A 17,903-nucleotide genomic window follows, 5' to 3' on the forward strand; every position below is an offset into this window, starting at 1 on the left:
TAGTATATTCTGATGTGAAATCTAATAACAATAAGCAAACAATAAACTTATCTTTTGTGGCATTAATGCATTTTCTAACCATTGATACCAGTAATGGTTGAATTTCTCATGGTTAATGCCAAATTCGAGCGATCCTGTAATGTCAGGTAATGAACAGAACTTGGCTTCAACGAGTTCAATTAACACATGTTTTTATCTTACAAATAAACAAAAAAAATCCATCACGCAACTTGAAATTATCGATTTTGGCTGAGCAAAATTGGACTCGGTAGGTTAAGAGGTTAGCGAGGTTTCGGTTTCAAGAAACTTAAGCTTTATAAAAATCTTAGTCTTACTTTACTTTGATGATGTACGAAATTCGATTTAAATGACACACATCACGCTACCTTGTAACGAAGGAAAATATCCTTCGGCTTCGCTTGGTCGTGTTCTTTGCGGAATTTACCATCCATGGCGTAAAAAGGAAAGGAAACGAGGTTTATTAATGAGTTTAACGTTTGTTTAAATATTGGAGGATTTGGGTAAAATGTAAGTACAGAGATTAACAGAGATATTTCTTTGATTTCCTTAGGTAATACCGATAAAAGACGCTATGCAAGACTCAAGGCATTCCTATCTTCCCAGCATCGTTGTAATGTTATTTCTCACGAGATTAGGTAAGGCTCTCTTTATTTGTAATCTAGTAACTTTTGCTACGATATGTTGTTTGAATACAGGAACACACATTCGGAGTAAATAGGGTTTTGGCTAATTTGTAATGTTCTAAAGGAATTTTGCAGAAATCTGTTTAATATTGTCGCGTGTCGCTTTCAGATTATACAGTTCGTGTTCATAGTTCCTTCATTTAATCCTCGTTCTGTGATAAAATTCGTTTCATAAGGGCTCGTGAGATAAGGTGATACAATTTGAAGCCGATTGTTTTAAAAGAATTCTCTGGCGCTTGGCTCCTGGCACGCGTTCAAGTTTTAGCCGCAGATAAAATTTACTGTGATCGCCGCTGTTACTTATTACATCCAGCACGTATATAAAAAATGTTTCGTTTCATATTCAATAGAAATGTGTTTTTATCATAACAACTTTGCGCTCCCTCAACAAACCAATATATAACTAAAACTATTTAACCTTTTTAACTGATTATTGTAATTTCATTAGGGTTTGTGGTTATTATTCGCTAAACGTGCTGTTCAGCTTTACTTGTTCCAAATTTCCTTTGAGGTGCTAACGCGGTTGGGGTAATCCAAAAGCTTTGTTAAATTAACATATCATTTTCTATTCCTTGTTTGAAATAAAGGAAAGTTTCTAAATACTAACTCAATCTCTCAGGATAATATGCTGTTATTTGACAAAAAAGTTACTTTACCCTCAAAAAGTAAGTACTTTTGTTTTAAGGAGAACAAAAGTACGACAACTATCGGCAAAGAAAGTTTTTGAACAGATATGTTAGGATATTTCCTTGTAATTATAGTCCTTTCAAAGCCAGTGTGTAGTGACAGGTGTTTTCCAGCTGTTTGGGAATTAACAAGAAGTATCCAATCATAATACACTCCATGGGCCAAATTTCATCAAATGGTTGAGTAACGTATTTAAGAATTTGATATGACTCTTCTATTATTTCACCAAGACTTGAATTTTATGTTAATAAAAGGTACAGGTTTAGCCTGTGGACTAAATTAAAACAGGAAGACTAGATGATTTAGAAGTCCCCCATTTCACCCGTGTGAAAAATTGACAAATTATCAAGATAAGGGCCTGGAAATGGATTGTAAGTGGGTGTGAATGGAAGAGCCCAAACCAGATGTTGTATAGCACACTATGTCAGAGGATTGTTTTGATATATTTTCCTCAGTATTGTGTTTGTTACTCCTCTATGAACATGTCTTATTTTCAGATTGCAAGTTATAGATTTAAGTCTCAATCAAGGTATTCTCAACAAAAAGGTAACATTGTATCATTGTTTTCCGGAAGCAAAATTGTCAAACATATCTTTCCAGCTTCCATTTCTTAAATGATAATAATTATATGTAGAATAGTAATGAATCTTTACTTATTTGATAAAACTTGATCAAATATTAAAATACATAATTAACTAAAATATTTCAAAATAATTGCTTACAATATAAAAATGTGCTTATCTAATCTAAAAACCTATTTACTACAAAATCTATTTTTAAAATATTTCTTTTGTATTTTTAGAAGTTAACAAGAGCTATTTTAATCACACAAAGCTGCAGACTGATACCTGGACTTGATCAAAATAATTTTTAGCCTTTGTCGGCTTGTGTTTTTTATGGTGGGCTACCAAAAAAGTACTAGGAGAACATTGATTTTTAGGATACTAAGGAAGGATAAATACAGACAGACTGGTCTGGTTGCATAATTCAATTACAGAGTAAATTTTAAGGCTCTTAGGACAAGTAGAGGTCAAAAAAAAGAACAAGCCATGTCTAAATTGGTATCCTTTGGTTTAATTTAGGGTTTACCAGAACATTTCAATGTGTTTCATAACGAAGTCTTCTCACACATCATTATTTTTATGATTTTATGTCAATCTGTTAAAGTTAGATTGAATGTCAAAAGTATACCATGGCCATATATGGTATCAGACTTGCAGAGACTGAACTTTTTTTTGGAAATTTACCAGGCTTTTAATCTGTGTGGACATGCAGTTGGTGAACACTTTGTAAAAGTCAGTACTATTATAAGTGAATCAGTCAATCAATCATTGATTCTGTATCATCGAGGCGGTACTTACCAAACCACACGCAATGTAAGTGAGTGCGGCACATGCCTGTGGATCACAGGTGTCAAGGACATGCAAATAAGATACTTTTTCATGCATGACCTGGAGACAACTGGGGATTATTTGATGTTAAAAAAACCATAATCTGAAAAAAGAGTGCAGTCAGTCAAGTGAATGGTGCCAGGGCTTCGATTCAGGTACCAGCATTGCTGACTCAAAGTCATGCATTTTCCTCTCTCTCTTTGCCAAGGAATTTTTTAAGGAAAAATTCATCAGATTTGCAACATACAGGCATTAAATACCTTTCAATAGTTAATTACCATCTTCAGGATGTTGAAAATTTGCTGTCATTGCTAATTTTTCAGGTGTCAAACATCTTGTCAGGGCTTCATTTCACGGCATGCAATGCACATCACTCAATGTATATTGAAGTGCTCTATTCATGTGATCGAAATTCAGTTATATTATTCATGAAATTGACAACTGTAATTTATCCATATGAATACTTGTGTTTCTTAAATTTTGAGTGTCGTAATTTGTAGGGATAGAAAGAATGGTGCCCATTTGGCCATTGTAGAAGCCAGAATAACAAAAAAAAAGCATTTGCTGCATCCATAACTTTTAGGTTAGCAACAACTAAGGAATGTAAGAAAGAAAAAAAAATGGCTTGCATACCTTCAAATTAAAGAGATCTGTCTTTTAAGTTGTAATTTCCGGCTTCCAAGCATACAGTGTTTGTAATGATTTCCGTGAGTTTTGCCATGTTTGGAAAAATGAAAAACAAATTTGTGAAGCTCTTTTGTCTTGTTGTCAGGAAATCCCTACTTTCTTAGGGTAACAGCTTAAATAGTCATGTGTCATTTGAACAAGATGCCTCCATGATTCAACATCTGGCAAGGATACATTGCATTCGGCATCCTTTGAAATTTGTAACTTTGCCAATGTGGCAAATTGCATTTTCAGAATGATCGCAACTCATCAGAATTTTTAGGGGGGAAATCAAGGCAGCATTGATAGGAAAATCAGACTTGTCTGACTTACGATAAGTTGGTAGGTATGTTCAAGCCTGCAAGTAATTTTTGTCTTTCGCAATTCTCCTAGCCACTGAGTTGTTTTTAGGGGGCAAGGCATTGTTCAACTCAATGTTTGAATTGTAACTGTAATTGGAAAGTGGACTGAATACCAGACCCTTCCTTGTTGGATCTATCCAATCTTAAAAGATATTTTTTAGGAGATGAACTTTATTTGACATTTAGACAGCAATTCTGCTAGTCTTCATCAAGCAATAAGGGCGATTGTTTATGTGCAGCCATTTGTAGCATGTTGGTTCACTGCTATTGGTGCATTTTGATCCTCACAAATAGCGACACGCAAATAATCAACCTCTTTACCTGATGAAGACTTGCAGTATTGCAGTCTAAATGTTGCAATCAACATCCAAAGTGACTCCATTGTGAGACAAACAAATAAAGTTCATCTCCTATCTTACACCACAATGACCAATAAACACATTTTAATTGACATATTTTTTGTATTGTGATCACCATGGTAAGAGTGTTTGATCTAGCCAAATGTTTGCTCATCAAAACCAGAAGTTTATGGGATATTTGTTTGTTGACTGGCTTTTATTTGCTGGCTTTATAAACAAAATACTTGAATGAACAAATATGAACATATTCTGTACTTGTCATTGACTTTCAGGGGCCTCACAGAACGTAGACAATGATGTTGCCTCAGAAACCATGCCTGGTCCCAATAACAAAGAAGCTGATGACTTTTTAAAAGGGCTTTTGCAAAAGCCCAACTCCAAAGGAAGTCCCAAATACCATATGTCATCAGCTGATGAGTTGAATGAAGTGGTCAACACAAGATTCAGGAAAGAAATGGTTGTGTTGTTCTCAAGGCTTTCTGAGACTTACCAATGTAAAATACTTTCGGCTGTGCAGAAAAAAACACACTGTAGTATGCCATCTCTCATTAAACCTCTTTCCAACCTGACAGAGATGAAGCATCCTGTAAATGTCAGCTGTCTTCTCAAGGGAAAAATGAAACTGAAGGAATGTAGCTTTGCTCATAAAACTTTCATTGGTGATGTCTTCAGCCACAAGCTTTTGGATTTCTTTGCATCACTTCCGGCTGCTTTTAAATGCCATGTTATTAACACCATTGCATTGGCATACAACAAGCAGCGTAGACGACATCTTGCATCTTCCATCTCTGTCAGTCAAGTTCAAAAAGCTCTAGAGGACATCTTTCCATCTGTTACACTGGGGAACACTTGTGCCAATATAGAAATGGATCACTTAATACCATCAATTCCTCCAGTCAATATCACAGTGAATATGGCAGGCATTGAGAGGGAGTCCTGGCTAAAGCATTTCTCAAAGACAGGTCCTGATATCTACAAGGCATTCCTAGGGTATGACTGGGAGACTCGACGAGGAAAAATGCTCGGTTCTCCAAGCACTGCTAAATATTTAGCAGAGAAGACAGAAGAGATAAACAGTGCTCAGCTTTCCATTGTAGGAAAAGATGGTCATGATGTAGCTTTTTCAGTACTGGTTTTATTAAAAGTGAAGAGGAAGCAATCCGAGCGATTGCGTGAGATACGGTCAACTTACAAGATTGTACAGGCTTTAAAAACAAAGACTGAGGATGAGCTACAGGAAATTTTCAATGCAACCATCATTAACATTGGTTTAAGTGGACAGAAGTCTAACATAACCAAAACCTCATCAAAAACCAACACTTGGACACTGAATCAAGTTAGCAAAGCAAAGCGTTTGTTTCCAGGTCACTTGTCTGGATATTACAAGGAACTGAGTAAAGCAGCAAGGTGTTTCATCGTGCTTTACATGTCACATCAAATCAAGAAGAGTCCCCAAGAAGCTGAAATGTTCTATGTCTCTTTGAGGCTTATATCAAGGAAGCACACATGTTATTATACTTGGAGAAAAGGCCCTACTGATGATCCTGGCAGCATAATACCTGAGCGTTTTACTGCAAAAGTGACGCAGGCTCCAGTCTCGAATAGCACAGGAATACCAACAAATGCCACAATTAGCACTCTTAGTGCGAATACCGTTAATGATGTTTCTGTCGCTAAGGTCCATACAGATGACTTCTCTTCTTTGGAAATTGTACTTTTTGCACTGCTAGGATTTCTTTGTTTTTCTGTTTTGGCGTTTACAGTTAACTGTGTATTAATGGCTGTCAGAGCGAATGGAAGATTTCAAAAGAATGGTGCTGCAAAAACTGTGCTTCCAACTGGGATGAGTCATGAAGATGGTACAAGCCATGGTGGAAATGGTTCTTCTCGGATTTCTGAAAAGAAAGAGAGTTCTCATCTTCCTGTTGCAGTGGAAACTAAAACAGGCCTTGGCAAGATTTGTAAAAGTTTGCAGTGTGTTTCTCTTTCAGCATCACAGAAAGCTAATGACAGACTCAAAGTAAGAACTTGTTTATCTCAAAGCTGTCCTAGTGCTCAAAACACCTCAGAAAATAGAACAAACCCTAGGATTCGCTCAGAAAATGCGTATTGTGTGGGTTATTCAGCAAAATCAAAAACATTCAAGACATTATCAAGTGTAGAAAGAGACAGAGAAAGGAAAGACTCTTCATCAGAATCAGAGAGAAGGTCCTTGAAGTGTGACACTCAAAGCTCCAAGAGAGAGCTTGATATTCACAGTACGAAGGACAATGACAGAATTTTAGAGTCGCAAGGTAGAGCCATAAGTTACTGTAGTATATCTGATGCAAGTTGCAGAGGACAGCCACCTTGTGTTACACAAAGTGGTTGCCTGCCATCAGAACAATCCCATGAAACAGTTGTTGTTTTGTTAGATTATGCAGGATTGAAGGAAGCACAGGTCTGACCCTGGCTGGCCCCAGCCGGACTGTCACTGCTGGAATCATTGCTATATTTAATGAGATTGTTGAAATATAAATTTAATTATTTAATTATAACGTACTTGACCTTGTTGGTACAATTAAGGAAAGCTGCCAGACCTTTTTATCCAACAGATGTATACTCTTTTGAAGGTCAAATTGGTCCTAAATGTTTTTTTTAACTTCAATGTGGCAAGATTTTTACTCAGTGCATGGGCCTTTAGTTCATTATCTTAGAATGAATGAGGTGAGTTTCATTTGCACAAAAAGTTCTCTGTGGATCCAACAATATGACTTTATTGACAAGCAAGAAAGAAAATAATTTAAAAACTTGTCACTACTTTACTCAATGGCCAATTCTTTGTTTGGAAATTGTTTCCCCAATTAAGGCCAAGAATAGTTAAATTTATTACCCTCTTGCAAAGAAGCTTCTGATTGGTCTTAGAGTATTGTATAATATCCATTACATTATATCTCCATGTAAGGTTTTGGTCTGAGAATGATCAACAGGGGGGAGGGGTGGGGTAGAGAGCCATGAGCTTCACCTCCATCACCCACCTCTTCCTTTCTTGACATCACCTGTCAGATCTCAAGGTAATATTTAATTTTTTTTTATTTGTAAACCAAAGGAATGTTTAAAATGTATTATCAGTAAAGTTTTAGTAATTGTTGTGAAACTTTTTTTAAATACTAAATGTTTATTCAGAACTCCAAGACCATCTCTAGTGATTGTCTTCCACACTATTCTGCCATTCTTGGTGGCAGCAGCATTCCATTACAAGCCAGCTGTTGTTTTACTTGTTTGTACCAGCCAAATTTAGTAAACCACGGCAATAACAAGCCATTTTTTCATCCGGTATGGATTAGGGAAGATTTAGTCTAATTTGGTTTTATTTTTTTCTGCAATCAGCTACAATCACCTTTACTTCTCTTCATTAACTTTTTTTTGTTTTCTTGGATTGTTATCTTCTCTTGGATTATTATTTCTAGTAAATGTAGCCAGTATGGCCCCTTGCACTTGTGGTTGTGAGTCATTTTATTGTAGTCATCTTGCCCCCAAACTGTATGACCCTGCCTTAAGTGTAGTCAATGTTGCCTCACATGAAACTAAATGAAGTCAACAATTTTTTCACTCAGTGATGCAACAAACTTGTCACCACTTGCCACCAAATGGCTATCACTGGTATGATTACAGACTGAATTGGACTCCAGTCAGTCCTATCACCATTCCAAATTGGACTCCACTTTATAGTCCTACTATAAGCTTTTCCTTAGTAGCTATCTTAGTGGAATTTATTGGCCTCAAGTGTCAAAAGCTATGGTGATCCTTAGGCTGTGTTTTTACACAGATAAAACCTTTTATTTTTGTAGCATTTCTCTTACATGTGCCAGCAGGATAAAATATCAGGAAGACGCCAGCAAAAAGATTAAACACACTGTAATGCTACTTGACAGAAATCATATATGTAAATAAGTGTCTCAGTTGTAAGGGTTAAAATCAGATCTAGAGTCAGAGTAACCTAATCATTATGAAATTGTCTCTAAAATGTTTAAAACTTGATCCTGTATGTCCTCACTTTGAAGGCACCTCAGTACTCTAGGTGCTCAAACACAGCTCCCTCTGTTGATTGTTCGAACAGATCACTAAGAGATGGACAAAAGAGGAGTGATACTTTCTCATGTCTCATATTGGCCACGTTGCTATGGAAAACTCATGATGGTTACCACTGTAGACAAATTTTAAGCTCATTTTAAAATAAAATTTGAAAATATAGACCACTCTCAAGAAATGCAAAACTATGTCAATACCATAATTATGGGGGTTAGGAATGGCAAGCGGTGAGAGCACTCACCTCTCACTATTGTGGTTCATATTTTGTGTTTGAGTTTGTTGCAGGTTTTCATCCTCTAAGGGTTTTTCTCCAGATCATTTGGTTTTCCTCCATCCTTAAAAACCAACATTCAAAATTCCAATTCTAGCGGGAAACAGTGGAAAAGAAGAGCCGCCTTGAAGAGTGTCCACTGTTAAATTCCCATTTCCCATTATTGTAACATTCTTTGAACCCTTAAAATCCTAAGGGTGACCAGCATGTGAATTCTCCTTACAATAATGCTATTGAACCATTCATTCAAATCATGGGAATAAAGAAAATGATCACCAACCCAGAAAGCTAAGATCAGTAAACAAATTCTCCTTGTCAGTACTAAAAGAAATGTATAGCAAAGAGTATGGATAATGTGGATACTGATGCTTAAGTGTAAAGGGTGAGATAAAGGAGATATCAAAGATGTGTTTCCCAGAGTATATCTGTCCTCTGCCTGTGCCCTTAACCTGAAATGTGTTATCTGTCCTAAATATAATTGTGACCACCATTTTGTCTAAATGAAAGCTTCATTTGCATCTTTGTTATTTTTGTTGCAATATAAACCATATGCATATACTTCTAATAGATTAATAAACCATGTCTAATATTTCCATAGTTAAATTTGCAAGTGCAGGGGGGGGGGGGGAGAAGGGGAACAAAGAGGTACCTGTTACCTGTCTTAAAACTGTGAATACAATGTTGTTAACTTCTAAATTCCTAACTGCTGTTTAAGAAACTTGTTTGATGTGAGTGAAAAAAATTAAAAAAAAAAACATAAACCTATTAAATGAGGTAGAAACAGGCCTTTCTTGGCCAATTTCCATGCTTCAAGATTTTTTTTTAGATGGCAGGAGTGGCAGTTATGTTTTTTACCTAACAACTGAGGATTGATACAGCTCTAAAGTTTCCAGGTAAAAAGATTTATTATTTAAGAACTTGTACATCTTAGAGGAGCTCTTAAGTATTGTATTTTCTCAAAAATCAACACTCTGTAGGTTTTCCTTTGTTCCCTTCCAAATTTTAAAGGATCACCCTTTTGAGGGAGTACACCCCCCTGACTCTTCATGACCCTGCTGAGAATCAGAGGATGAAGTTAACTTGCCACTGAAAATAAACAGTGTTAACTATCTTGAACAACTTGAATTCTTATCTCTCTTTATTAAATGTTTCCCTGTTTATAAGCAAATAATCGAGAACACCTGTGTCATGTGCTTAGATAGCTCTGCCGTTCAGCTTTGGCTGTTCGTATCACAGGTATAGTCCTTTTCTGGTTGAACTGAATGAGTTTGTATTTAACGGTAACAGTAAGGAAGACAATCAAAGTGACAAGTTGCAATCCAGCCAGCAAGAAGAAATAGTAGTTTAAATGGCCCTGTAGGGCTTTTTTAGAGTTTTGAGTAAAACTTGGAGTCCATGAATCATTTCCCAGTGAACATAGTTCATATAAACCTCCTCCAAGTAAACTACCAAGTGACTGTGAAAAAAGAACATTCCCATGACAAAACTTTGAGCAGACTTTGGGGCTTCTTTATAGGCAAACTCCAAGGCTGAAATTGAAACATTGGTGATTGTTAATATCAAGAACCTTCACAAGATTGTAAAGAAGTGATTAACAAATAACTTCTTCCCATGATATCCATACATTATCCAGCAAACAGGTAATGAGAATATTCAAACTTATCAGGTAGAAGTTGTTATCTTGATCTCACACCAAATTCTTGTAACTTATTTAAAGGAAATGTCTGGCAGCTGGAAGGGAGAATTGAAAATCTGATCGTGGGAGATAAAGGGTAATGAAAATGAAAAACAGCTCAGATTCCATTGAAGTCAAGTGACATGAAAGTCACAATAAATGCATGAGAAATGTCATTCAACTGAAGGGAAAAGCTTAAAGTTCTGGTAAGTCACAAGGTTTGCCATAGTGGATTTCAAGATAGTGGGTTGTGCTGTAGACCTACTGGACACCATTAATCCTTAACCTTCATAGGGTTACTTGCATCTAATTTCTCACTGAAATACTGAATCAAACATTAGGCTTATCAGAATTATAGAAATGATTGCAAATTTGAAAAGCTATCTGCTGATGGTAAAGGCTGGTGTAAAGGATTAAGATTGCAAAGAGAGTTACTTGCACCAACAAACTTCACAAAGGATATTTTAGGAAACTTGAGAAGAGGTTCAAAATTGGCCTCATTAATAATGGCACCACCTCCCCCGCTGCCCAAGTTTCAGAATGCTCTGCACCATCTCTGACTGTGTTACTTACCTCCCACACTTGCAAACACTTCACTGATACCAATCAGGGCATACTGAGGAATTTGGTAGTAGATTTCCAAACAAGCAGTTGTAGTTTCTACGATCAATTGTCTGATTCTCACAGTGATGTGAATCCTGTACTTTCAACCTGGCAGTCTCAACTCCACCAGCCACTATCATTGATGCAACCGCAAAGAACATCCCTTAAATGGTAAAATTAGATTTTTTATCAGTGAGTCCATAAATGAACAAATGAAGGAGGCCCTTAGTGAATTTTGATGGAAAACATAATTCTCCTTGAGTGTCACAAGATAAAATAAGACACTTTGAGGGGAGAATTTACCATATCTGCCAGAAGCCACTGACAATGGGCTTTTTCCATGCCCCTTCTTTTATAAAACACTTCCATCCAGTTCTCTGTACATGTAGCTGTCAAAATATGTTTCTTGTTTGAACATTCCTCTTCTTTCTGGAAATTCCTTAGAAGGTATAGCATGCAGTAACATTTAACCAAGGTGAAATTTCAAGAGATTATTAAATGTCAGTATCTGAGAAACTGCTCAACTACCCCTCCTGAAATTTCTAAATGTCAGTATCTCAACTACCCCTCCCCAGTCAACTGATGACAAGTTCAGGTTAATGTTATGTTAAGTCTTCTATAGGTGTGCAGTTGCTCAGACACTGACTTTGTTGCAAATGACCAAACTATCTTTGTTACCCTTTCACTATCAGGACTGATTTATATTGTCAATATATATGTCATGCAGAAAGGTTGTAAGAAGAAAGAAAAATATCAACTGAAAGATTTAACCCTTTACACCCAAACATCAGGATGTATATTCTCCAAACTGTTTTCTATATATTTCCTATGGGGCTAACAAGGAGAATTTGTACAACAATCAAGAGCTTCTATAGTTGGTGATCACTCCTTTATTCTCCTGACCTAATGTTTGATTCAGAGGTGATATGGTAAGGAGAAATTAGAAGCCAGTCACTCTTAGGGTTAAAGGGTTGATTTGATTGAACACAAATTCTTAGAGATACTATCATAATTAAAAAGTGTGTATCAGGAAGAAATAAGGCGGAGAATGCTGTGAAGGGAGGGGACCTGCAATAATCACATTCCTAACCAAAAGTACTTAAAACCTTTAACCTCTCACATGTGATAAACATGTAACTTCTCACTACAACATTTATACATTACCCAGCAAACAGGTAACAAGAATACTCAAACTTATCAGGTAAGAAATTGTTATCTCGATCTAACCCCTAATTGCACAACTAATTTGTGGTTAGTGGAGAGAATTTACAATCAGTATTTTAGGAATTAAAGGGTCAAGATTTCTTGGTTCTGTTAAAACTTAGTTCAAACATTTGCTGAAAATTTATTCAAACCAAATAGATTGCAAATTTAACATGAGCAAGGTAGTACATTTCTGCAGAAAACAGTTGTGAGTTCAAAATTTCATTGTACATCTAGCACAAATCATCATACTTACCAATTGAAATTCTGTTAAAAACGCTTAGCTCCCATCCCTTTCTATCAAGCCATGGATAAATAATTTTATCCATAAGAGGAATTAAGATCAAAACGAAGAGGACATCTGCCAGTGAAAGTGAAGCTGGAGGAATCACTGCAAGGTCTGAGCGACTGTCTTTATCCTCTTGTAAAGCAATTTTCATGTGCAATCATTGGAGCAAGAATGTTGAATCATCTAAAAAGGTAAGCAGTTAAATATTTCACTAGGTAATGGTAACTTGATCTGAGTTCAAGGACTAAATTTTTAATTTTTCATTGTCTTTTATCATCTCTACACAGCACAGAAAAGAGACTCATTGGGTAAACAGCATTTCCTTCGTAAAACACAAAAATTCTCATGACTTATTCAATATTGTGATGTTTAGAACCTGGAGGGGAGAATTAACAATCAGTTCTTCAAATATGCTTTATGAGCTCAAGTTTTTGTGAAGGGGCAAATGGAATAAGCTCTCACTGATCAACTGCAGAATTCTCCTTTTGATGTGGTCTTGTATTCTCTTGTGAAACAGAAGGAGATGATATTGCAGCAAAAGTCACATAGCACTTTCTTGTACTGACCCCATCTAATTTGAAATGTATAAGCAGAGTGAATTCAAATAAGGTAACTTAAAATTATTATTTTTTTAATTTGGACCATGGACTAGCTAATCAGTGACTTTTATCCACTTGAGACAAAATATCACACAAATATAAATGATAAGCATCATTTAAACAATTTAGAATCAGAACCTGGAAAAAATCACCCAATATGGAATGAGTATGGCAAAAATAAACATGATCTTTAAAATTGTCTTAACTTCTCTACATCAGTATCCAAAAAGCTTCCACCATATTTCATCATGGCACGATCCAGCCAGCTTTTCCTTGGCATGTACTCCTCCATATCAGGATAATAATGTGCGCTTTCACTATTCCGTGCCCTAAAAGGAAATGTAATAAAGAGAGTCTTTCATCCAGCCACATCATCCAAATGTAGTGTTTTTTGACTAAGCAGAAACATTTTCAACCATTTAAAGTAGCTATCTTTCTATCAGGATGGTCATTATAAACCAAAAAAACAAGGGCTATTCCAAAATTTTTTTTGATAGAGGGGGGATGCAGGCAAACGTGGATTCAGAAACACAGCCTTGGGCACCTAAATAAGCCAATATTCACAATAGTACATCATGATTAATTCCTGTTGATTAGTAACATGAGATCCTGCCCTTGCAAGAACATTCAGCTGGGCCAAACACCCACAGGACTAATAAAGGGGGATTCTGAACCCTGTCCAACCACCCTCCCGCAGTGGAAATTAGAAACAACCCACAAGTATAAAGGAGGGTGTTTGAACCCCTGTCCAACCTCCCCCCCCCCCATCGTGGATCCTAAATGCAGCAGGATGATGGCAGAGGTACTAACATGCTTTTACTAAGTTACAAATCTGTATTCATATGTCAAACCTCATTATCCTAACCTATAATATGAGAATCAACTTTTCCAACATTCTCTTTCTACCATGATAGGTTATCAGCGGACTGATTTGAGTACCAATGGTGAAGTGCATGTGTTATCCTTGTAAATCAGGTCAGCAAACAAGGAGAGGTCAAGTGTTATACCAGTGCAATTGCACAGTAGGCCTCATTAACAGACTTTGATGGGTTCAATTTCTTACAGTTAACTATTATGTTTTTGTTAATAAATTAATACAATTTCATCTCTTACATTTTGTCATAGTCTAACGAAGTGTGTCCAATAGTATTAATTCATTGATTGATGACAGGAACAGGTGTAATCCGATTTTGTCTATAATCACACTCATGATAAACAATAAACATAAAAGAATCCAGAATCAATTGTTCACTTGAATTAATGCAAATTAAATTGGACTCCACTCTGTCCTGTCATTGGTACTGGTGGTTAATTTGCCTAGCATGGGTTGCCGGTACCTGAATATTTAACAATTATTTATAAAAGTAGAGATGTGTGTTAGTAGATCTTTACCAAACTGTGAAGTGGCAATCCATTGCTAGCCAGCAACACTGAGGTGAGTGGTTGTTTTAGTGTATATATATATATATATATATATATATATATATATATATATACACACACATACATATATATTCATACACATATATATATATATATGTATGTATGTATGTATATATTGTGGGAGGAAAAAGACAAATAGACTACCAGTTCATCCCTACAGACCTGTTTCGTGGTTGCCCACTCATCAGGGATTGTATGTATATATATACATACATACATAAATACTTATAGAGGAAAAAAGGACGCAACTACATTTCCTGACAAGCCTGTTTCGTGAATCGCTTCACTCTTCAGGGGTTTAATGAAAGAATATTCATGTGACTATTGTGTATATACTAGTTCATTACTTATATACTAGTTCATTACTTATATACTAGTTCATTACTTATTAATTTATCGTATCTTCATGCCGACACAGAAACAAAGCGTTGCTACGCAACAGCTGATCTTTAAAGTTTTTAAGTTTACCGCGTATTATGTAAATTTTCCTAGTATAAACACGATAGTCACATGAATATTCTTTCATTAAACCCCTGAAGAGTGAATCGATTCACGAAACAGGCTTGTCGGGAAATGTAGTTGCGTCCTTTTTTCCTCTCATAATATTTATTCTGCTCTGCTTCAACGTATTGAGCACTGTTCCACGCGAAAATCGACTTGCAGACTTCCTACATACATACATGCATATATATATATATATATATATAATGTTTGAATAGCCAATCAGAGGGCAACTTCAATGCCATCCACTGTTTCAGTACATACTACATCTCATTATTCATCTCATTATTAAAAACTGGATCATTGGATAATACAGTTCAAGAGTTTTCATTGGCTTAGCCATCATGGGTTATGAACCATTATACTATGCTGAGAACATTTATTTATATTTTTGGATGTTTTTAATAAAAACAACTATTTAACTCGCACTGGTTGGATTTCAGATGATTACGGCCTACGAGGCCCTTATCTATCAAATCATATCCAACGTGGGCTCGTGGAATAATTGATCAATACACCTATGGGAAGCCTGGATGATAAAGGTAAACATACCTTGTAGATTCTTCTTTTTTAATGCGCTTTGCTTCCTTTATAATGTTACACATCTTCATCAAAATGTGTCCAGTCGGTGGATAGGAAATATAACGAGTTCTACAGATGCAAAAAACTACCGCAGCCAAAGCAATGCAACCAAACAAGCAGATGAACCCAATTCCGAAGTTAAAAACCTGCTCGACGTATGCAATAACAGAAAAGCCCATGAAAGAACCAAGATTTATACACCAGTAAAACCAATTGAAAAACTTCCGATATCTGTTGTCATCCTGGCCTCTTAGCTGATCGCCTCCAAACGCTGTTACATTCGCTTTGTAGACACCTTCTCCGATGGAAACAAATATCAAAGCGAACACAACTAAAATTTTACAATCTAGAAGACAATTCTTACTCCCGCAACTGAAATAAGTCGATCCCAAAATTGCACAGACGCCAACGATGTATATAAGAAGACTTCCCCATACTGCGTTATAACGACCGCTGTAGGAATCTCCAACAATACCTCCTACAGTCGACATCATCCAAGCCATACCGGTGAAAACGAACACAAGGCCAACAGACGCAGATGGGCTAAATTCAGAATCGTTCATTAGGAAAATAAGAAGGTTCGCCAAGATTCCATAATACGTGACCCTTTCGAGAACAACAGTAGTTAGCACGCACGCCAGAGGAAAGAACGAAGACTGTGTTTGTATCTGGGTTGGTTGTGGTCTCTGCAGCGCTTCTGTTGGATGTTGGAGATGACTAACCATACTTCTGTTTAAAACATCACTCGAAGTGGAAATCGACCGCATCAGCGGAGTTTTTTCGTCTATTCCTGGTGAAGAACTCATTTCTGGAGGAAACGTTCTCAAACTCATTGGATTCAAAGGGGATGTTGAGAAGAACGAGACTCGAGAAGGAAAACACAGTATACTGATCTCGTGACTATGACTTTCGTTTTAAGTCACATGATCGTGACGGAAATTGTGAAATTATGTCATGACAACTTGCGTGACAAAGCGTAAATAATCATTACATCATTCTTAACCATTACGGGTTCCTGTAATGTACTGATCAATTCTTTTCTTATCTGGGCTTGGTGTAACACACGACTGAACATGGCATTATTTACAAACGATGACAGGATTTCTTTGAATACCAGCCATACCCAATCGTTTATGTTTTCCTGATTTAATATTATTCTTGAACAATCCCAATCACATGCAATTAACAGTAGTTCGTCATAGTAACATTTTGCAAAAGCCTCGTCAAAATGATGTTAGAGTTGACCTTGCGCTGCCAAGGAGAATTTTTTGCATCTGAAATTCTTACTCTTGTTCCTACTGTTGTAATTTTGTAACTTGTTCGGAAAGTATTAGCTCATAAGTTGGTCAAAATAATTTTTTGCCTATTTCTATCGATAGGAGACTTGAGATTTACAAGAAAGAGAATCGACAAACCACTCTGGTAGTAATTGTTCAATGACCTTCAGTGGTATTGATTTTTCAGACGGATTTGCAGAAAGTTTGAGCCATCAGAGATAGGTAGGTAGGTCTGGGTACTCGAGCTATATGGCCCATTCAGCTGGTGCTTATTGCGGTTTCCTTTGCATGAAGTGGATGGATTGAAAGACTTAGTTCACTCAGTAGTTCTTCCAGTTTACAGCAAATCATTGTTAAGTAATTGGCATGACAGGTTGCTTGAGCTTCGTCCTTCATGAAAGCTGCAGTCATTGCTATCAGTTAACCCTTTAACTCCAGAGAGTGATGAGCATCTAATATCTCCTACCAGTATCACCCCTGAATCACACATTAACCTTTAAACCCCTAAGAGTGACAAGCATCTAACTTCTGCCTACAATATCACCTCTGATTCACATATTCAGCTCACCGGAATAAAGGCAATGATTATCAAGTAAAAGGAGCTCATGATTGTTAAACAAAGTCTCCTTGTCGGTACCTTTGGAAATTTATAGAGAACAGTATGGAGAATTTGCAAACTAATGTTAGGGTGTAAAGGGCTAAAAAAAAAATGGATTCTAACTAAAGAAGCTTTGATTGTTACACAAATTCCACTTGTGAGTACCTTAGGAAATATATAGAGGTCAGTGTGGAGAACTTACATGTTGATGTTAGGTAGTAAAGGGTTTAGTCTCAATGATTCCAGGAGCTAAGTACCATAAAGGTCAGTATGGAGAACTTACATGTTGATGTTAGGTAGTAAAGGGTTTAGTCTCAATGATTCCAAGAGCTAAGTACCATAAAGGTCAGTGTGGAGAACTTACATGTTGATGTTAGGTAGTAAAGGGTTTAGTCTCAATGATTCCAAGAGCTAAGTACCATAAAGGTCAGTATGGAGAACTTACATGTTGATGTTAGGTAGTAAAGGGTTTAGTCTCAATGATTCCAAGAGCTAAGTACCATAAAGGTCAGTGTGGAGAACTTACATGTTGATGTTAGGTAGTAAAGGGTTTAGTCTCAATGATTCCAAGAGCTAAGTACCAAGGAGCTAACTTTGCCAACAGATCAAAACTGTCTGAGGA

The 17,903-nt window shown here is 36.5% G+C and overlaps 1 protein-coding gene and 1 pseudogene across 1 annotated transcript; one reads left to right on the forward strand and one right to left on the reverse strand.

Annotated features, from left to right (window-relative positions):
- The first annotated feature begins 343 nt into the window (after positions 1-343).
- Positions 344-7,645, forward strand: LOC131769188 (uncharacterized). Its single transcript, XM_059084945.2, has 3 exons — positions 344-476; positions 572-656; positions 4,442-7,645. The coding sequence occupies exons 2-3, from the start codon at positions 593-595 to the stop codon at positions 6,613-6,615; spliced, it is 2,238 nt and encodes a 745-aa protein (XP_058940928.2). The 5' UTR covers positions 344-476; positions 572-592; the 3' UTR covers positions 6,616-7,645.
- Positions 7,646-9,165: 1,520 nt separating this feature from the next.
- LOC131769186 (solute carrier family 15 member 4-like) lies at positions 9,166-16,297 on the reverse strand (annotated as a pseudogene).
- Between the last annotated feature and the right edge of the window lie 1,606 nt (positions 16,298-17,903).

This window comes from Pocillopora verrucosa, chromosome 2 (assembly GCF_036669915.1).
Source record: "Pocillopora verrucosa isolate sample1 chromosome 2, ASM3666991v2, whole genome shotgun sequence".
In the NCBI taxonomy this organism is placed as follows: domain Eukaryota; kingdom Metazoa; phylum Cnidaria; class Anthozoa; order Scleractinia; family Pocilloporidae; genus Pocillopora; species Pocillopora verrucosa.